The sequence below is a fragment of the Chelon labrosus genome (genome assembly GCF_963514085.1).
Source record: "Chelon labrosus genome assembly, chromosome: 12".
Classification (NCBI taxonomy): Eukaryota; Metazoa; Chordata; class Actinopteri; order Mugiliformes; family Mugilidae; genus Chelon; species Chelon labrosus.
Window position 1 is genome coordinate 22,397,735 of NC_140345.1, and position 20,552 is coordinate 22,418,286.

At 44.0% G+C, this 20,552-nt stretch overlaps 1 protein-coding gene across 7 annotated transcripts in view; it reads left to right on the plus strand.

Annotated features, from left to right (window-relative positions):
* The window catches only part of oxr1a (oxidation resistance 1a), a 142,563-nt gene that overhangs the window by 87,890 nt on the left and 34,121 nt on the right, over positions 1–20,552 (plus strand). For all 7 annotated transcript variants that reach the window (XM_084557753.1, XM_084557754.1, XM_084557752.1 and 4 more), the window contains one exon: positions 8,057–8,139. In XM_084557753.1, coding sequence (XP_084413879.1) covers positions 8,057–8,139 — 83 coding nt within the window. The remainder of the gene's footprint in view (positions 1–8,056; positions 8,140–20,552) is intronic.

The following is a 20,552-nucleotide window of genomic DNA, read 5'->3' on the forward strand; positions in this document are numbered from 1 at the left end:
AGGGCGGATCCGGTGCCTCCTGTTCTAACATGGATATGCCCACACACTCAGACGCAAAACTGACACTCAGCAAAGTTTCCCATAAAGCTGAGTCGTGTATAGGCTGGTCCACGGAGGCCGGGACTGTAATATAGAGATGAGTGGAGCTGAGAGTGTTGGCAAAAGGATGCTGCCTGTCACACTGTGTTCTCTGTGTTTAAGTTGACAGCTCCACTACACTGTATATTCATTGCAATGGAAAGACTGCAGCTCATAGCAGCTACCAGTACGGTAGGATTACACAGCAATAATGTCCCCTTTTCTGATACAGTACCGTTTCCTTACACTCAAGGGTATTCTATAAGTCTGGGACTGTTGATTAAAAAAGTCGACATTTGTTGTTGTTGGTGTGATTCATTGCCTTTATCTTCTTACGTCTTGCAATATGAGAAGTAATTAGAGGATCCATAAGTGTAATTACTTTTCTGCAGGTTGGAGACATTTAGAGTATTAAAAAGTCTATAGAAAAACAGCCCAGCTTTATTGAATATGATCGGGAAGATTTAAGATTATTACCATGTAATCTGCCTTATGCGGGTGGACCCCCGCCCCTCTGCTCCTTTAGTTTGTGTAACAGGAAAATGTATTTGTATGTTGCGTTACCATTAAGTGGTAAGGGAGTGTCGCTCTCCGCACAACATCAGTTAATGTTACCTCTAACTTCTCTCAGTCAAATTACGTTAATACTTTGCTTATAGTGTAAGATAACACACCAGACTTCGTAGAACATTTGCGGCAGCGCTTGCTGTAATAATGTCCACCCAACAGCTTTGTGTTGCAGTAATAGTGCCCCAAGTTTATCTTTAAACCTGTGTATGATAGTCAGTTATTTTTTTACTGGAGTGCACAATTTGCTGCACGGCTCCTGTTGGCTCAGACTCTCAGCCCCATGTCAGTAACTCTCCATCTACCCCTCTTAGCTCCACACAGTGCCCTAGATAGCTAAATGGTTACACAAGCTCCATGATTTTGATGGCTCATTTGATCAATACCAAATAGCAGCTGAACAGATTGCAAAATCTTTGAAACCCTCTCTCTGATCTCCCCTCTGTCCTCCTCCTCCTCCCCCCAACCTCCCCATCCTCGGCTTGTACCCGCTCGGCACTGGCGACTGTTGCTCCGTGTGAGCCACCTGTGTCTCAACGCATTTCGCTCCCACGCCAGAAAAAGCAAATATTGTTTTGTGTTGTGAAACAGGCCCATTATCTCTTTAGCTGACCTTCATATTGGATTTTTGATTTAACTAGCGAGCAAGCTAATCCCTTTTGGAAGTGTTACTTTGTTGTTTATATTCTTTTACAGGCCATCATAAACTGTGCCGGAGGGCTGTTGATGTCATTCAGTTCCTTTAATACCAATAGATGTGGAAGGCAAAGCTCATTAATTCTTACTGATGTCCAGAATTGGACTGTGCTCCCTTTTGCTGTTAGAGGGAATGTGACAGTCGGAGTGCATGATACGCAGGTGTAGTTTTGCATGCAAGGAGTGCAAAGGGGGTTGGCAAAATGAGTCGAGGTACAACTAATACATCCATTTGTCACTGTGTCAGTTTTTTAATGCGAATGACAAGAGTGGCTTGACACTCATTGGTCTCCAGAGGATGCATCTTGATGTTGATGCCCTGGTTTATTTATTTAAAAAAATAAAGTCTTCCCAAGATTAATGAATAGATGAATTCATGTTCCCCTCTGAATGAACTGCAGTACGTTAAGTGAAAAATAAAACATGGTCATTTGCGAATAATCAATGACAAAGCATTTTATGCTTTTGGTGTGACTGCTTTGTGGTTAGCAAGTTGCTAACGTGTGGACATGCTTTGCGTCCTCTGTCAGATCCCGCCCTACACTCTTCTTGAGCTGCACCCACTTATTCAAATTTGGTCACGTCGTATTCCAAGAAACCAAGATGGCGACAGAACGGTATTCCAAAGACTAATGGGTGGTCTCATAAAGGCTCTTCTGTCTACTTCTTTTATACCGTCTATGTTTATAACCAAACACCTTAACACTTACTGCAGCACACTGAGTATGACCATCTGCATGGTAGTATTTATCTCATAGCATCTGACTTGTCTGATGGTGGTACTTCCTGCAAAATAAATACTGAAAGGAACCGTCATAGTGATGCACAATATTCAAATTCTAAGTTGAAATAATGTAGTTTTGTTTGTAGATGATGCACAAGTCTTCCAAAACCAAGCTAAATCATACATTCATCTAACATCCAAGCTTTGTAAAACACAGTGCAGCAATATGTGGCAAGCTGATTTCATTATTATTGCATAGGATTTTTTTTTACTTTTTTTACTGTAGTCATCCTCTGCCCGCCATAAACTGCTCATCCACAGTCTCTGTTCTTCCTCCGCCTCAAACTTTTTAATGGAAGTTTCCAGCTCCCTTAACTAGTCGTGTGCAGCACCTGTTCAGATTGGCTGTGGTGCAGAGCTCTCCCCCATCCCCTTCTGTTTACCAGGGGGTTTCTAAAAATAACATCTGGGGAGGGCTGCATATAGCCAGCAGGCAGGGAAAACAAGGGAGCAGAGGGAAATTGGCTGCTTGTGTATTCTATCAGACCATGAGGGAATGTTAGTCAGAGAGTTGTTGACTCTCCTATTCCCCGCATGCCTTCAGTTTGTCATGGCTGTGTACAAAGTGAGCAGGACTACGCAGTATATTTAGCAGCCATGATTCATACTCAGCAGATTGCACGGGTACAGGACACAGCATGTTTTGAGAGACAAATAAAGTCACATTCACATTTATTTTTTTTTCCCCAGAATCATTCAGTTTCTTTGCATTCCTTGGCAGCCTTTGGCTTTGTTAAGTGTCCAGAGGTTTTCATGTTTTTTTCCTTTAGTTATGACTTTATCAGCAACAACACACATTAATGCCAGCTATGAGAGACATGTCTGTGTCGCTTTTGTTTTGCTCTTCGCAAGCTTTTCATAGTGATGTCCTTGCAGATGTGTTCAGTGTATAACTATAATCCTACTTGTCATTGGTGTTGAGTTTTAACTGAATGTAATAGATGATGGTATATTGTGATCTACAGCTTTATCCATCTATCCATCCATCATCTGTTACTGCTTATCCTCCAGCCCGCCAGAGCTTACCATCTGGCCCCCAGAATATTACTGAATTCAAGAATATGTTCCTATAAATTCTTATTATTTCTTTTTTTAAAAAAATCAAACAAATGAAACAAGCGCACTCTGAAAAGTAGCTTGTGCCTTCAGTCAAAGATGACGATAAACTCGTTGATCTCAATTAACATTTCTTTTATTGTTTCTCATGCTCATTTTATCCATATTCGGTTTTTCACAAATCTCCACGCTTGGGCTTTTTTCCTCTACACAATAGCTCACGCTTGCGGCTTCTCAATAACGACCGCCACCATAACGGAGAAGGGCATGGTAAGTGCAAGCGTGGCACATCAGCAAGTAGTTGTTAGAGATGTCACTCTTTACATCAAATTACAGTAGGCTGTAGACAAATGAAGTAAAACCAAGAAAATCACAACACTCAAATACTCATGTTATTTATTTATTTTAACGTTGGGCTGGACAGCTGTCAGGCTTAATGCGCAAGCAGTCCTACAAAGACTGGTTTAACAGTCAGTTCCTCTCATTGCGTTTTTATAAATTTCATTTTTGAGAACGCTGCTTTACTGGTGCATGTTGATCCGAACATGGTGAGCACATTCATGGCCAGTGTCTTCAGTGTGTCATACTCTTGTGGGACAAGCCAAAAAAAATGCAGCGTCAAGCCTAAAATATCACAATCGCCCCCTAGTGGCGGTACAGGTAATATGAGTCTGTTAAACACTGACAAAGGCTAAAAAAAAAAAACAAATTTGGAAGGAAAATTAATATATCAAATATTAATTGGGATACAATATTTATTTTATTTTATTTTTGCGAGAGGCGCTTGGTCAAATGTAGTTGATGACCCCTGCTCTAAATGGTAACAAAGGGGTGGAGCCTAATGCAGCTGTTATTGGGTGGGAGGCGGGGTACACCCTGAACAGGTTGCCATTCTCTGTGTGACGTGTAATTAATAATAAACACAAAACCGTGATCCTTAAGAAGCCTCATTTCTGAAATATGTCACTCAGCAGGGGGCTCATCCTCAGTTTTCATGTCACAGACCGACACATAGACGCTGCAGAGGTGTGAGAGTCAAACCTGACAGGACTTTAAATCTCGACTTACCTATCTTGATATTTGCAGTGAATTGTAATAAATTCGTAGTGGACGAATTTATTACAATTCACTGCAATTCCCTCACTGACGCCTGCCGTCCAGCTGCCCGCAGTGTTGCACGGCCACAGGTCATTGTCTCGCAGTTTGCTTCGCTAAGTTGTCCAGAAAGGCGTGACTTCTTGTGACTGTTTACAACCCAGATTGATGAGAGGCGGCCTTTGTTTCACTTGATGCACAACAGGTCCTTTCAGTGTGTGAGCCAGTCTCGCTGCCTCTCTCTCGCGCAGTTGACCCAGTGTTACTGTAACTCAGACCATTAATGAGCCAAGCAAAATGTTCTTTATGGGGAAAGACAACAGTAAAAAAACAAACAAAAAAAAAAAACGCTGTAACTCTTGTTTTACTTGGTTGAACAACAAATTAGATAACTAGCGACCTCGACTCGCCCTGTTAGATAATTTTTTTCCCCCCAGTGCTGTTCAGCAAAGATAACTACTGTGTTTGCTATATCTAGATTGGCATCGACCACAGACCTATTTCTTCACGGCTTCCCGGTGCGGCTCCTGCATCTCTCAGTGCTCCTGATTCTTCTATTTTATTAAGCAATTTATAGCACGCTTTCTCAAGAAAAGATATGCATACTGCTATGTCATGGTTTGGTTATGTTTTAATGCATCTTTTGTCTCGCAGAAACAAATGAGTTAATCAGTGTCTGTGGTGGTCATTATGGTAAACTGTGAAGCTTGGTTGTAGGGAGCTAATATGTATTTTGCGGCCGACTCTTTTCATAATTGTTGGATTCCTGCCTGGACAGCATGCTGACCGGCTTCTATAGGTTGGATAACCGAGTATGGATAAGGGGGAGGTTGTATCCCTTCAAAGAAAGATGATAAGATGAGACTTTATTGATCCCCGTGGGGAAATTTAGGTGTCACAGCGGCAGAGTAAGACAGCGCAAAAATACAAGGTCGATACAAAATAGAATAAGGTAAGAAAAGAAAAACTGTATAAGAGTAAATATATTAAGGGTACACACATATTTACAGACTCTGTCAAGTTTTAAGTAGCTACCTAACTCGGTACTACTACTAATAATAACTGCAGTTTGGTGAAAACACCAACCAAAGTTAAATAAAAGTCCATATATCTACATTACAAAAAATGCATCTGTTTAGGTATTCATTAGAAAAAACATGCTTGACGTAAAATCTGTCTAAGATGTGGAACATGAAACAAACAGGCTGTGATTTGTGGACTTACAAAGTAGAATTCTTCTACAAGTATATAGAGGCAACATATGGCGCCAGGTTCCTGTGGACTGAGATGAAACCGGAGCCTTTTTCTATTGAAGATGCCCCGCTCCTGCACTCCGCTGCGTGTCTGGAGTGCGAATAAAATGCCCATTTCTTGTGCCACCGTCGGGGCGAGGTTTAATTTTAGACCAATCACCAGCTCACCATGTGCCAACACCCCTGCAGCTGCTAATGCATCTCCGTTCGTCTCTTTCGCTCCGCGTCTGTCTCACTCTTCGCTGTCCGCTCCGTCTTTAAAGATCGCTGTGCGAGAACATCAAGCGACAGCGAATCTTTATTACATTTTCATTTCTGCAGCCAGCAAAGCAGATCAACACCTCCGCTGTCTGCTGGCAGGGGTCAGGTCACGGGTCGCGGTCCGCCGTGCTGCCGTTACCCGCAATTAGAGGCTCACTGGATTATATTTCGTAACAGAAAGGCATGAAATCACAGTCCTGACGTGTTGCCTCTAAATAGCAACAAACCCAGTCATCCACAATCCACACCTCCAGTTCTTATTGTCCTCACTGAAAGCAATCATCCGTGCAAGGTTTTCATTTGGATGACGAATTACTGATTTGGTACAAGCTCACAGTTTGTGCAGCCAAACACCTTATTCAAGATTTTTCATTCAAAAACAAACAAATATTATAAGAAATATTAACCTAAACGGTCACATGACTGTCAGTGGGCCTGGAAATGAGAAAAGATTGTCCAATGTGGTACTTTAATATTTGTTTTGTGTGCTGTTTTCTTCAGAAATAACTGGGTAGGTTTCAGGCCTCTAAAATTCTCTTGGTCCAAAGTGTTGGATCCAATTCCCAAACAGATCCCTACTTGTATGAATTTAAAAGGGGCGCCTGATCTGAGGGGGACTCTACCTGACGCTAAATTGAACCAGTGTGCTGCAGACTCTATGTCAATTATTAAGCAACCGGAGTGGAGCAGCTCTACACACGGAATCCAGTTTTCTCTTTAAAATGCTGTTAAAGTAGAACAAGGGGGAGTGTTGAGTTTGCCAAAAACTGTAGATGCAGTAGCTGTGGCTGTAATTATTTCTGGGGTGAGGGTGAAAAATGACGCACACGCCGTACGTGGCCTAGATGGGATTACAATCAAGAGCCGGTGCAGGTGATGATGGGCTATGATGTAAATTTCGTGAACGCAACTCGGGGCCTTCGCTGGACCGATATTTACACCTGAAGCCGCTCACATCCCCCCTCCCCTCCTCCCCCCTCCCCTCCTCTCCCCTCCCCTCCCACTTACTGCAGGCAGCCCTGAGCCCCAGAAATAGCAACGCCGGTGACTCATGTTTTTAGCTATCTGAGACGTCTGATGGGGCAGACTCAAACACTGGGGCGCTTACGTCACAAGCAGCACCTATTACAATACATGTAAGATGTTTGAGGGCACTGGGTCACCACACATTTAGCCTAAATCCTTCACCCAAACTCGCAGCGACCTTCTAAAATCATCTCTTTTCTTGGTTCACCCACAATCTGCCTGTGTGCCCATGCTCCTTGTTCAAGTCAAAGACCAAAGCCGACCCCTTTGCAGCATCTCCTCTCCCAAGAGTCTCCTTCCAGTTTCTTTCATCCCCCATCGTATCTTCTGCTTCTGTCTTTCATCTACTGGCTTTCAATATTCCATCCACCCACTTTCTGTCATCCTCTTGCCTTCTCCCAGCCCCCCCATCTTCTCCATGTGCATACTTCCATTTTTTTCTGTCACCATTATCCCTTCATCTCTTTGCCCTCACGAACCTTCACTGCTCGGATTCTCAACCTTCAGCCTTAATTCCCCTGTCGAAACATTCATCTTCCTTCACCTTATTATATTACTTCGCAACCCTGTCCATGCTTGAAAAGGAGGAATGCCGTAATCGTAATTTGAAAATTCGTGCAAACTACACCTGCAGCCAACCTCCATGCAACATCCTTCCGTTACCCAACCACAACGTAGCGCTGAACCCTCCCTTCTCGTCCAGCCACCCTCCGGTTCAGCCCCCACTTTCCTTCTTAAGTGTTGCCAGCTTTAGCACGCCCCGCTTCCCATCTGAATCCATCTTCTTCTTCTTCTTCTTGTTTTCTCGTCACAGCCAGGCGGCGGTGCCCTGATGGAGGTCAGCCTGGTCTCTGTCTGCCGTGAGAGGCAACAGGGGGAGGAAGGCAAGGTGAACTGCTTTCAGCGGCTGTCATTGCGCCGTGGAGGAGATGTGAGAGAGAACGAGAGAGGGAGAGTGAGGAGAGGACAGTGTGGTAGAGAGAGCGAGAGAGAGAGAGAGAGAGAGCAAGAGCAGGAGGGTAGAAGCAGAGCGAGAACAAGAGAGAGAGAGAGAGAGAGAGAGAGAGGGAGAGAGAGAAAGTGGTCCGGCGCTCACAGCTCACATCGCTGGCTGGCTGGCTGGCTCGCTCACTGTTGACGAATGAGCTGTCTACCCACGGGGCTGGGAAACGGCAGCTTGTGACAAGCTGGGGAGAGAGGAACATGAATGTAATGCGTACCTTGCCTCGTTTGCTTTCAGATACCGGCCAGAAGAAGACCCCAGAAAAGAAGGATGGGAGGCGCATGTCGTTCCAGAGACCCAAAGGGACCATCGAATATTCTGTGAGTAACGTGCAACGTGCGGCTCTGTGCTCTGCCCGTGTTAATGGGATTATGTGTTTTTGACGCTTCTCTGCCCCGCTTCTTCTTCTTCTCTTCTGCCGCTGCCTGTGCCGCTGCTTCTGTGTGCGTGTGTCTACTGCTGGTGGTTTCCGTAGCTCTGACTAGCTCCGGCAACGTTCGAGCGGTTGTTGTGTTTGTGTGTTGTGAAGGCACCGTGTCTGACCATGCTTGGTAGCTCATTAGTGATGGGGGAGAAGCATTTCTTTCTTTTTTTTTATTTGGTTTTTGCACGTGTACCTCATTCTCAGACTGTTTACCTAAAGAGGACAGTGTGTAAACAAATGTGCAGGGATGCCTGATAGACATCTTCCAGAAACAGTATGCATTATCCCCTGTTAAAGACTCTCTGTGCAGCAGCAGCTCCATTTTGCATGTTGATGTATAGGAAGGAGAATTGTAGCAGCTCTGCTCGTTCCTCCAGCTGGACCAGAGCTGGATAGACAGGCAGGAGCACTGGCAGGATGTGTATTTGTTTTTCCACTCGTTCCCTGTGCTCCGAATCCGCAAGCATTCCACCACAGAGCTCGCTGTGCTCGCATATGACCTTCCAACTGCGTTGTCATTTCTATTGATTTAGCTGTTGTGGAGGGGAGGGGAGGTGAGGCAATAGAGAGAGAGAGATAAAAACAGAGAGACACACAGAGAGAGAGAGAGCGAGACAGGGGAGAGAGAGAGTAGACTCTGGTTCCCTGGCATGAACTGAAAATGGAGCTCTCTGTGCTTTGCCTCGTTGTGTTCTTCAAATGACCCTCAAATCCAGCTGCAGTCAGACTCCTTTTCCTTGCCTTTCTCTCCGTGGCAACAGTGAGGATCGGGATTGCTGGCTCCGGCCGTCTGCCTGTCTGCCGAGGGGAGAGGAGGAGACGGGAGGAGAAGGGAGGGTGGAAGGAGGGAAGGATGCGAGGGATGAAGAGGCAGCCTCCTGCCGTCATTCCTGTCCCGACTCTCAAACCTCTCTCTTTTTGTTTCCGATTTCTCAGCCATCAGTTCTCACCTTACCGTTGCTCCAGGAGCGCCCCCCTCCCTCCATCTCCAACACCTCAGCGACAACACCTCTACTGCCTGCCCAACATGTCAGTCATCCGAGACCCGTTGATTGACAAGGCCCTTGTTTGCCTTTCCGGAGCTGTAACACATAAACCATTACAGCGGGGGCATTTGTCAGAGCCAGTGCACTGTGTCGTGGCCCTTGATATGAGCAGAAGGGTCACAAAACGTCAGCAAGATGGACAGAAATGCTTGTGGTAAACAAAAAATGGGGGAAATTTACTGTCTAGTTTTGGAGGGGATAAGATTCGTATCAGTCACACACCAACACACCAGTTGTGTTTTTATCAGCCGTCACTCTCTCTATCTCTCTCTCTCTCTGGCTTTCGGCCCTCATTAACCCCTCCCCCGCCCACTAGATTGCTGATAGTGTGATGGATGGATTGAACACTGTCAATCATTGTGTTCTGTAGTGGCACGTAGGGTGGAGGCTTGGGGACACCGAGAGGGATTTAAGGCGGTGTCTCTACACCGTGAGAGACACATGGTCGACGGTGTCTCTGTGATTGAGAAGGAGCTTTATCTTAAACTCATCACTCGGGCCGGGGGGGGGGGGCATGTTTCCTTATTTCGCTCTCCAGTCCAGCAGATAAGTTTATAATCTATTGCTTGGCGCCCACAGAAAAAAGGAGGGTTTCCTCTTGTTCCTCCTCATCAATACAATCTGCCTCCCTCTCCCTCACCCTCCTCACCCTTCTACCTCACACACAGGCTTCTTTCTCTGCCCCCCCACCTTTTTTTTCGTATTGAGAAATAACCTGTGCAGCTGCAACCCATCTGCCTAGACACTGATAACGCCAGTCCATTCAGCCAAGTCCAGCTATTGGCTGACCTGCAGCCAATTAAAAGAGTGTTTGAAGTCTCTGGGAACAACAAAGATAGATGAGGAGACAGTAAGACAGAGAGGGGAAAAGTAGTGCTGGGGGGGGGGGGGGGTTCCTCTTACAGACAGACTGTAATGACAGTCAGTGTGGGAGAACTGAGAAAGTGTTCATCTTCAGACACACCAGGTCTATCACATGGCCCTAGATGTTCCAGTTGCTATTTTGGATCTTGCCTGAGCTCTTTGTAGACTCTTAGGGAGTCCTCACTTATAAAACGGCCCCATTTCCTACATCTTGGCTTTTACTGTTGTTGCTTTGGTCATAATTACTCTTATTGGTCATGTTGGCAGTCTCCAAGATAAGCTGGCTATGCATAGGTTGAAAGAAATCAGACAGGACAGGAGTTGAGAGATTGTAAGTCATTGCAGGCAGATTATTTTGAGGCGGTACTGAAGGACATCTCTGTACACACTCTACATACACAGCTTAGACCAGGTTTGTGCCTCTCATGTATTAGCCTAGATTTGTAAGAAACTATGCATTTGCACCAGTCAGGCATAACATTATGACCATCTTGTGACCATGCCATGATCTGCTTTGGAACATGGCATTCGTGTGGATGTTACCTAGACATGTAGCACCCACCTAGACCACACCAGGCAACCTCCACCCCATAGCAATGACACTCCTTGATGGCAGCAGCCATCCCCAGCAGGATGCAGCCTGACACAGGTACACACACAAAAACAGTGTCTTGACCTGGCCTCCAAATGCACTAGATCCCAAACTGATCAAGTATCTGTGGGATGATCCACAGAGGCTCCTCCCCTCAACCATAGGACCCAAAGTCACAGGACACCCTCAGAAGGCCCTTGTCCATTCTCTGATGAGTCACCACTGTTTTGGAGGCACAAGGGAGACCATCTCAATATTAGGAAGGTGGTCATAATGTTATGTCTGATAGGTGTAAGTGAATCAAGCCAATATCCCTCTACTGGTCCCTATAAGATCACGACAAACATGCCCCCGAAAAAATCTTTTCCGTTTGTCTCTCCAAGCCCCGGCCAACTTGTTTCAGTTCAACCTTTAACTCTGAGTGCAGCATCATCAATACCAGTGGAAACCATGGCCGAAACTACAAAGATCTGCATTGTGATAAACTGGAATTATTCTTTAATGTTGACTCATGTTTAGTAAAATTTTGGCCTGAACCTCCCGGCCCACACTCTCCTTCAGTCTGTTGCAGCGCTCTCAGCAGATCTGGCACAGCAGAGCTCTCATTACATTTTGTGTAGTGACACTAGAGAGCAGTTTTGAGGGGAAGGCCTGTCTGGATAGGCCTGGGAAGAAAAAAGGAAGTTGTCAGCATTTGTAATATACTCATTCTGGGCTACAGCATGAGCAGTCAGATAGAATTATAAACTGTATATGTTCCAGTTTGTCGTAGAAAAACAGATCATATGACTCAGGGTATTGCAAGAAAACCTGTATTGATTTTTACTATGCGTATTGTGTTGCTGCATTAGTGGCATTGTTAGCTGTGGCAGGGTCAGTCGGTTTTTCCATCACTTTGTTTTTATAATGCTTAAAGAATGAACCCAAATGACTAGGGATTGTTAGACTACTTTCCTCTGTGACTACTCGGAGATCAAATTAATCATTTACCCTGTGAGATACAACACGTCAGCAACTGTTAGATGGCATTCCTGACTCCCAGAAGAACAGTCTTTGGTGATCTCAAAACCTTTTGGATGGATAGCCACAATTTTTTACCCATGCATGATCCTCTCAGGAGCTGATGTCATACAGACCAAGACACTTGATCTTCACTGCAGGGTTATACACTGATCAGACATAACATTATGACCTCTGACAGGAGAAGTAAATAGCATTGGCCATCTTGTGACAATTCAGTGTTCTGCTGGGAAACTTTTGGACCTGGCATTCATTCATGTGGATGTTACTTAGACATGTAGCACCCACCTAGACCAGACCAGGCACCCCCACCCTACTCCTTGATGGCAGCAGCCATCCCCAGCAGGATGCAGCCTGACACAGGCACGGAGATAAAAACGGTTTAGAAACAATGCTACTATTGCTAACTTTTTGTATTTAATTTATACATTTCTAGTTGAAACCAAAACAAAAAGTAATTAAATCTTATGTTTTATAAAATTTTTAAACGCTACAATCTACTTTGCATGATGTGTAGCCAAGTCACGATTCCACGAAAAAGGGAAGGTAGAGGCTGGTAATGGCCATGGTCACTCTGTAACACCAGTCTGTAGGTTCAGTGGATCTCTGCTGGGCTGTGAGCATTAGAGGACTTGAGGGACATTAGATGAGTCATACACCAAGCGGCAGGTGTGTGTGCATGCGCACACGGAGACGTACACACACACACTGGCAGTAAATAGCATTGGCCATCTTGTGACAATTCAGTGTTCTGCTGGGAAACTTTTGGACCTGGCATTCATTCATGTGGATGTTACTTAGACATGTAGCACCCACCTAGACCAGACCAGGCACCCCCACCCTACTCCTTGATGGCAGCAGCCATCCCCAGCAGGATGCAGCCTGACACAGGCACGGAGATAAAAACGGTTTAGAAACAATGCTACTATTGCTAACTTTTTGTATTTAATTTATACATTTCTAGTTGAAACCAAAACAAAAAGTAATTAAATCTTATGTTTTATAAAATTTTTAAACGCTACAATCTACTTTGCATGATGTGTAGCCAAGTCACGATTCCACGAAAAAGGGAAGGTAGAGGCTGGTAATGGCCATGGTCACTCTGTAACACCAGTCTGTAGGTTCAGTGGATCTCTGCTGGGCTGTGAGCATTAGAGGACTTGAGGGACATTAGATGAGTCATACACCAAGCGGCAGGTGTGTGTGCATGCGCACACGGAGACGTACACACACACACTGGCAGCAATCTTAACTCCACACCATCCTGACAATCAGTCGCTCTGATTGCATTATTCACTGCTGGATAGGAGAGGGATCCCACTGTTTGAGCTCTCACAGCTCCCTGTATGAGAGCAGGAGAACAAGCCAATAGATGATGGAGAAATGATGGGACTGGAGGGGTGTGTGGATGGGACTGTTAAAAGGGATGGAGGACAGGATAGTGGTGAAAGCATGTGGTGAAGCTGATGGGTAGGCAGGTGGATGGATAGGGGTAGAAGAGATTAATATGTGGCCCAGGTTGCAGCAGCTCGCTCTGTTACCTTAAAATTAAAGCGTTGTTATTGCTCCACCTACATTTGATTATCATTTATTATGTTTGCTACTCAACTAAAAAATGACTTGTCTGTTATCAGGTACAAGTCTTTAACCAGGCCAACAGAGTCTGTCAGTCGATAAACAATCTTGCATTAGCCGCCTGTGCATGCATAGCCAGGTAGCAGTCAAGTACCGAGCAACAGCTGATGTTAGCAAATAGTCATAATCGTCTCTACTAAGTCATGCACAGTGATATTTTAATCACTTTGAACATTCAGAGAAATCGCCTGTCAATCAGGACATTAGCATTAGCTAATATTAGCCCAGCGAATGAAGGAAATACTAAAGGCTGTCATCTGAATCAGTTTAAACTACATCCTCATTTTTATTGTCAGGTGTAACTTATTACCATTCACTGTGAGCTGGGACTCTACCTGGCAGTTATTTTTAATATGGTTATAACAATACATCTATTTGCCTGAAACAGTTTGTTCCCTAATCTTTGTCTGAGGATGATTCTCCATTAATGTTAATGCATAGTGCAGGTTTCCCCTAGAACATTTTGGGTGTGCACCTGTTGTTGTCTATAAACCAGTACATGCTTTCAGGATATCTTTGAAATCTTTGAAACAAAACGTATCCTCACTGTGGACAAAATTTAGGAAAGTCTGTGTTTCTTTGACTACGGTAAATTGGTTTCTTAGATAAAGATAAACTCTTTATGTTATAAATAATACCACCTCAATGAGAGTATATTGTAGCCTTGTATACTGCTCCATATGAATCTGTAATTTCTTAAAATCTTTGCTTTGTCTTATAATAAAAAAACAAAATGTACCATTGGACCCATTTAACATCCTCCCAGACAGTCCTCATTGAAACGCTGCCACAGCTTTGGGATTTCTGTGTCATGGCAAACTTCTTTTTGCTTTGCTGGATCTCGTGTGTCATCGGGCCCTTGCGTTTGTTCTGGCGAATCAGTAGAAAGGCCATCAAAGCCTGAAGCAGAAGGTCAGAGCCGAGGAGAGAGGATCCACGAGAGCTTGAAAGTGAGACAACAAACTTGCTTTGCGTTGCCCTGAGATGAAAGGAACAATGTGACTTTCTCCCATATCTCTTATAGCGGATCTAAATTTAGGTCCTCAAACAATCGGCAGTGGTGTACTTGCACACGGTACACATGCCATTAGGGTAGTAGCGACAAAGTCGCCATGGCAACTGTCATGCTAAAGCTGGGCTTCATCCCTCATTATAAAATGAGGAGCGATAGCTGCTCTGATAAGGCATTATGGCTGATTAAACTGTACACTGGAGTTTTATTTCCAGTTTGATGGCGACACACATGACTCACTGTGTTGATTAGGTCTTCTTTTTTTTCTCTTTTTCCAGTCCTTTTTCCTCATTTTTTTGATTTAAAATCTGAAGTAGCTCCAAAGCAGAAACACTGGGGATCAAGCAGCACTTGTGAATGGTTACAGTTAAATACAATACTGCCTAACAGTCCATCCAAGAAGCCATAGCTCTGTTATTACATCTTATTTCATATGTTGACCTTTAACCGTAGCACTTATTGATTTGTTCTCATGTTCCACAGTTAAACACATGTTAAATGACAGCAGACTCTTTAATGGAGCTATTAGTCCTTGGCTGTCCGGGCCGACTGTCCTTTCTGAATCCGTGCGTCCTCTTCTGTTCGACAAGGTGATTGGCCATTAGCTGGATGTCAGTCACTCTCAACATGGCTGCCTCCCTCTGTCCTTCTCCTCAAAAGGAGGGATGTCACCCTAACAGGAAGAAGCTTAATTATTCATCCCCAGTTCGAGATGAATAATGGGTGTTATTGATCTGCAGGATAAGAAGATAGGGTTCACCTGTCATTAGCGGCTATGATCCTGATTGTGACTACTCTCTAGTTCGCTCTCCCCTCCCTCCTTCCCTCGTCCTGCCGTCAAGGTGTCAATAACAGGTCTTTATCAGTGGGTCACATTTGCATGTCCCCTGTCCTCTGCCACTTAATTGAGTTACAGATAGCTCCTTTTACAGTGCAATCAATGGCTGAATCTCTGGGGTTTGGTGGAGACAGATGTATTTCAGATGTGCCTTGATGCATCTCTGACACATGGAGCTGGCTGTGTTGCTGAAGGGATGAAGTGATTAAGTTAGCCTAACAGGCGAAGTTGAATCATGCTATTCCACCACGTTCGGTGCCAAGATCAGCCCACCACTTTGCCAGTGTTTACTTCATTGAACACCAGATATTTATACCCAATATTGATTGGCTGAGCTGCTAATACAAGAAGTACCAGAGCAGACATTTAACACCGGAGCCAGCAGCTGCCATTTGTTAGGTTAAGCTTTCCAGTTCCTATTTGTAGAGCAAAGAGCAGATGTTTCAAGCCAAACAAGTAACCTTATATTTCGGGAAGTCTTTGAAAAATTCCTACAAAGCGAGCTTTAAGCAGCTGTAAATGTCCTGGAGAGCTGAATGTCCTGTTGGTTGGCTTTGTTCTGGCCAACAGAGGAGCTGTAAAGCTAACTAAAAGATAAAAAAATAAACAGAGAAAATCCCCTTGTATGGTTAGAGTTCAGTCTGGCGATGCTGGACTCATACAAAGGACAAATGCCAACACAGTACATACTTTTAGGACAGAATGACTGATGATTTGTTGTGACTGTTATTTTCCTCCTCTTTTAGACATACTGTAGATAAATGGCAAATATGTGTTTATTGGTGTCACAAAGACTTTGCCATTGTTAGCCTGATCTCCTTGACGCGTCCCATCCTGTTTGCGACAGGGTATTTATCAAACTGACATGCTGCTGTTGTCTGAATGAACAGCAGGATTCCCCTCTACAAAGCTAATGAAGTGACAAATTGTGTCATCTCATCTGTCATGCGTTGTCCAAGAGTAGTTGTTAATAACCCAGTTGCGAGGAGGAGTTTTAGATGTGCGATCTACCTGTTAATGCATCTTTCTTCCTTTTGTCTTCTTTTTGTGGTTCCGCTCCCGTGTTTTTCTCTTCTGGGAGAGGAATCGAGGTATTTTCTTAGTGCTGCCTTTGAGGTCGCGCTACATTTACGTGTAGGGATAGGAATCGAGGTGCGGTTCCACTTGAGGAGCGTTTCCAGATCGTCTGATCCGTCGGAATCACATGCCTCCGAGCTCATGCTTCCACGCTGCTGGAGACGAGCACTAAGTCACAGGGAGAGGATGAAACAGACCAAAGCGTGGACTCATTTTTACGAACAAAGATGAGAACATTGCTAATCGTAATGTGTGTATAAGGCAAATTTCAGCGTGCTGAGACATCTATCTGCATAGTTCAAGGATTGCCGTGTATTTAACATGGGAGTTCCACAGGGTTTGTTCCTGTATTCACTTTCCTGGCTGCTGTGCAACCTCCATTTATCTTAATCTCAACTTTGATCGAATTATAGAATTAAATCTGGCCCGATGAACACGCAGTGAATATCTTAACGGTATCAAATACCATTTTGAAATATGAAGGATGCACTCTAATTTCATTTCTTATTTTGGGAATGATCAAATTAACATTTAATCAAGCTGGATAATTGAATCAGCTCAACGGACTGCTGTTTTTTTTGTGTGTGTATCTCCACTGTGATCTGTCTGCGGAACATGGTAAAAATAAATGTCTGGATATACAGTTTACTAAGTGAATGCTGGTGAAAGTGAAGCATTTTTTACAGTTAAGTAGTAAAGGTTTGCCTCATAGGCTGTGGAGCTCTGCTAATGGTGAAACCCATCACAATTACTGCTTACCTTTCCCACCCAGTCCGCACCGCACACTGCATCCCAGCTCTGCATTGTTCATTGTTGGGCTGTGCACATTGCTGAGTCAGGGAGACTGTATCCCAGCAGCGTGACTGGCCTCGGCTCTGATTAGTTTGTACCCCCAGAGGGTACCGTAGCACACAATAAGGGCTCGGTTACCACTTACTGCACTCGCGGCCCAGATTTTTTTCAGCCTCGGCTAGTTTAGTCATCATACTGTTGCCCAGTCCTCATTAAAAGAACATGAAGACATTTGTAAGAAATTACCTGCAGTGACAGGGCTGTTGATCAATAACAATGGCCCAACAGTCACTTTGTCATTTCTGGGTTCCAGTACTCGCATTGCAGACAGTTTCAAGTTCTGAATCCAGACCTGCTTTTATGCTGTAGTTCCAAAAACACTCCCGCTCTATTTAATTGCTCTGTAGTATAGGATATTGCCACCAGTAAATGAACGGCATTACTAGACACTTCAGCTCCAAAAGCTAATGAGCTGTGCTGTGGAGCCAAAACAAGTGACCCAGCAGTATTACTGTCACCATACTTTCATGGTGATTAGTCTTTTACTAGCCACCGCTGCAAGATTTCTGCCTCCATTAGCCAGTTTTCTCTCATAAATGTATTGTCAGTTCCACTAAGAGGGTCTTACCAGAGACAATGTGCCAGTGTTATTGTTATGGCTTCTCTGTGTAGTGTTCTTCTCTTGAATGGCGATTGGATTTTTAACCAAGTTATGTAACAATAGATAACCTTTAAAACATTTTTTAAAAAAAAAGTGAAGTTGAAGTTGATTTAAAATGGATTAGAGCATCATACACAGCCAACATGTCCTTTCTGCATGGTTTTGGGATGTTTTGAGTGTCTGGAGATTGGCTCCCCTTTTGGTATCCGCCATTGTTTTTAGATTTCACAGCTATATTTCATAACCTTGATTTGGTTCATGTAGACATGGCAGTCAAGGCAAAATCCACAACACTGCATGCTTGCAAACAGTTTTGTAAATGGTCATAATAATTCTGTCTGAAATGTGGATTCCATGAAATCAGGACCACGGCATCTAAGCAGAAAACAACGTTTTAATGTGTATCCTGAACGCTCTGTTGGCATGCAACCTAGTTGTATCAGCCCCATGGGTGAACGGTGTTCTCATTGCAAGGGGCACCACCCTAACTGGTCTTGGTTGATTTGTTCCCGGATCGGTTCTTGACTGCTGCGTTAACGCCAGTCCAAACAAACGACCGTGTGAAGAAACGCTTGCGGTTTCCAAACAACAAACTAGCTGTGAACGCCCCCTGAGACACTGTTTGGTCTGTAAACTCCATTTGATGATGATTGTTTAATGTGAATTTGTCACATTGCGTTACCATTTCCCGCCAGCTAACACGATGCCACTTTACCGCCAAATCCACAGCAGCATTCCTCCTCCTCTGAGCCGTGGTCTTTGTCTCCATGCCCTACTTTACTTCATCAAGATGCTCAAGCTAATACACCAGATACCACACTTTGTATAGTTGTACAAACTGATGAGAGCTTCATAGTCGCAGATTCTGGAAATGATCCCAGCATGGCTCTGTTGTTCTTGCTAAATCAAGTAGACATTGTATATTTCAAATATTTGGATTAAGAATTCCTCCCGGTCTGTTGCTAAGGGTTCACTCTCACGAACTGCTGCCTTACACCCGATGTGATAGCTCCTAATTTTTCATTTCACAATGACTTTTTAGTGTTACCTGTGCAAACCCTTGCAGGTTGCTAAGGGCCTCTGAGTTTCTATATTTTCTGCTTCTTCCCCTCAGTTGTGTTTCTTGTTTCCTTAGCGATGCTCCTGACCATGTCATGTGTGACTGCCTCACACACAGTGACTGTGTGTTACTAATGTTCCATCTTGTCTGTCTTGGTTTCCCTGTTCAGCTACTTCCCTGTGACTGTGCTGTCTGTGTCGCTGCTTGTCTGTTTGTGGAGGAATATTCTCCTGGAAGCGGTGTGTCACGACAAGAATTTGGAGAAGCTGTCATTCGTCTGTGTTTTAGGTGGACCGTCTGCACGCGCACGCAGAAAGCTGCGCACGCCTGCCGAGGACGGCCGAGGCAGTCCCATGACTGTTGCGCTAAAACACACAGTGCCATTATCCTGTCCTAATTATGCACAGCTCAGACTCGGCCCCGGCTGTCTGGTTTTCAGGGTTTCTCTCCCCTGAGCTCGCTTTTTCCACTTACACCACATTTCTCGCACGCAGGCGCTTTCTGACATGGTTGCCATCCTCATTTGGAAGGTAGAAACTCCCGCCGGGCATGTTAGATGCTTACCTAGTTCAGACACGTGGAGCACATCTCTGTGGATTTTAACTGGTGGAGACAAGCAAATGCACCTGTGTCACAGCCCGTATGATGTTACGTTCATGAACGTCAACATGAAGCACTGCTTTTTGTAATCCTAATATGGTTCAGGATGATATTCAGGTGATTTATCAAAATGAATTAGATTGTTCAGGCAGTGCTGCATAGATAAGTCTTTAAATAAAACAACCAATGTTAAGCTGATTAGTTGTTTTAAGTGATTTTTCGAGCAAAAATGTTAACAATTGTCTTCTCAAATATGAGGACTGGCTGATTTCTTTTCTGATTTATATTACTGTAATTTCTCTGCTGGTCAAAACAAAAAAAATATATAATTTGCAAAGCCCCAAGCATATAATTACCGTGACCATCAAGCCTTTTGTTCTCGCGCAGCAGCCCGTGCAGCTCATAAATGCAGAGGCAGATTTACCACTGGAAAATGTTCAAATGCTCTTTAACAATGGGCGCTTGATTTCAGACGGATGTTTCGTTTGAGCCAACGCGAGTTCGTTAACAACACCGTCTTCTGGTTTAACTTCTTTAAGCCTCGATACTTGAGAACAGAGCATTCCGGCGTAACCTAGTTTGGCTGCTTGACTTACGTAACGTACTTCCGACTAGATTTATATTTCATGGTTTGTATTTTTACTCTGGGCGTTTAACTTGTAACTCTGGGTGAGAACAGACTGGTAGGATGGCAGGGCTGAGAGCTATAATAAAGACTAGGATAGAGCTAATGTGTTAGCTTATTCAGCAGGTATATACTGTATATGATATAAATTAGCATCCAGACACGATTCTGCAGAGTAGGGTTATATTAAACAATGAATGTGCTTTTATGAACAGGCCTTTTTTACATCCAGTACATAGTAAATTTTACTACTGTAGATGAACACACTGTATATCCCATTTATTGCATTCTCACCCAAAAAATGAAGATGGCACTTTACAAATTACTGAGTATCACCCTTACTACAGCCCCACACACATCAGTTTGACTTCTAGCAGATTGTTAAAAATATTTAGATCAATCAATATGGCCAAACAATGGGTTTTGAGTCACAGTTGTATCCTAAGACGTCGTACAAAAAAAGTAAAGCATACATGCTGCTAATTGG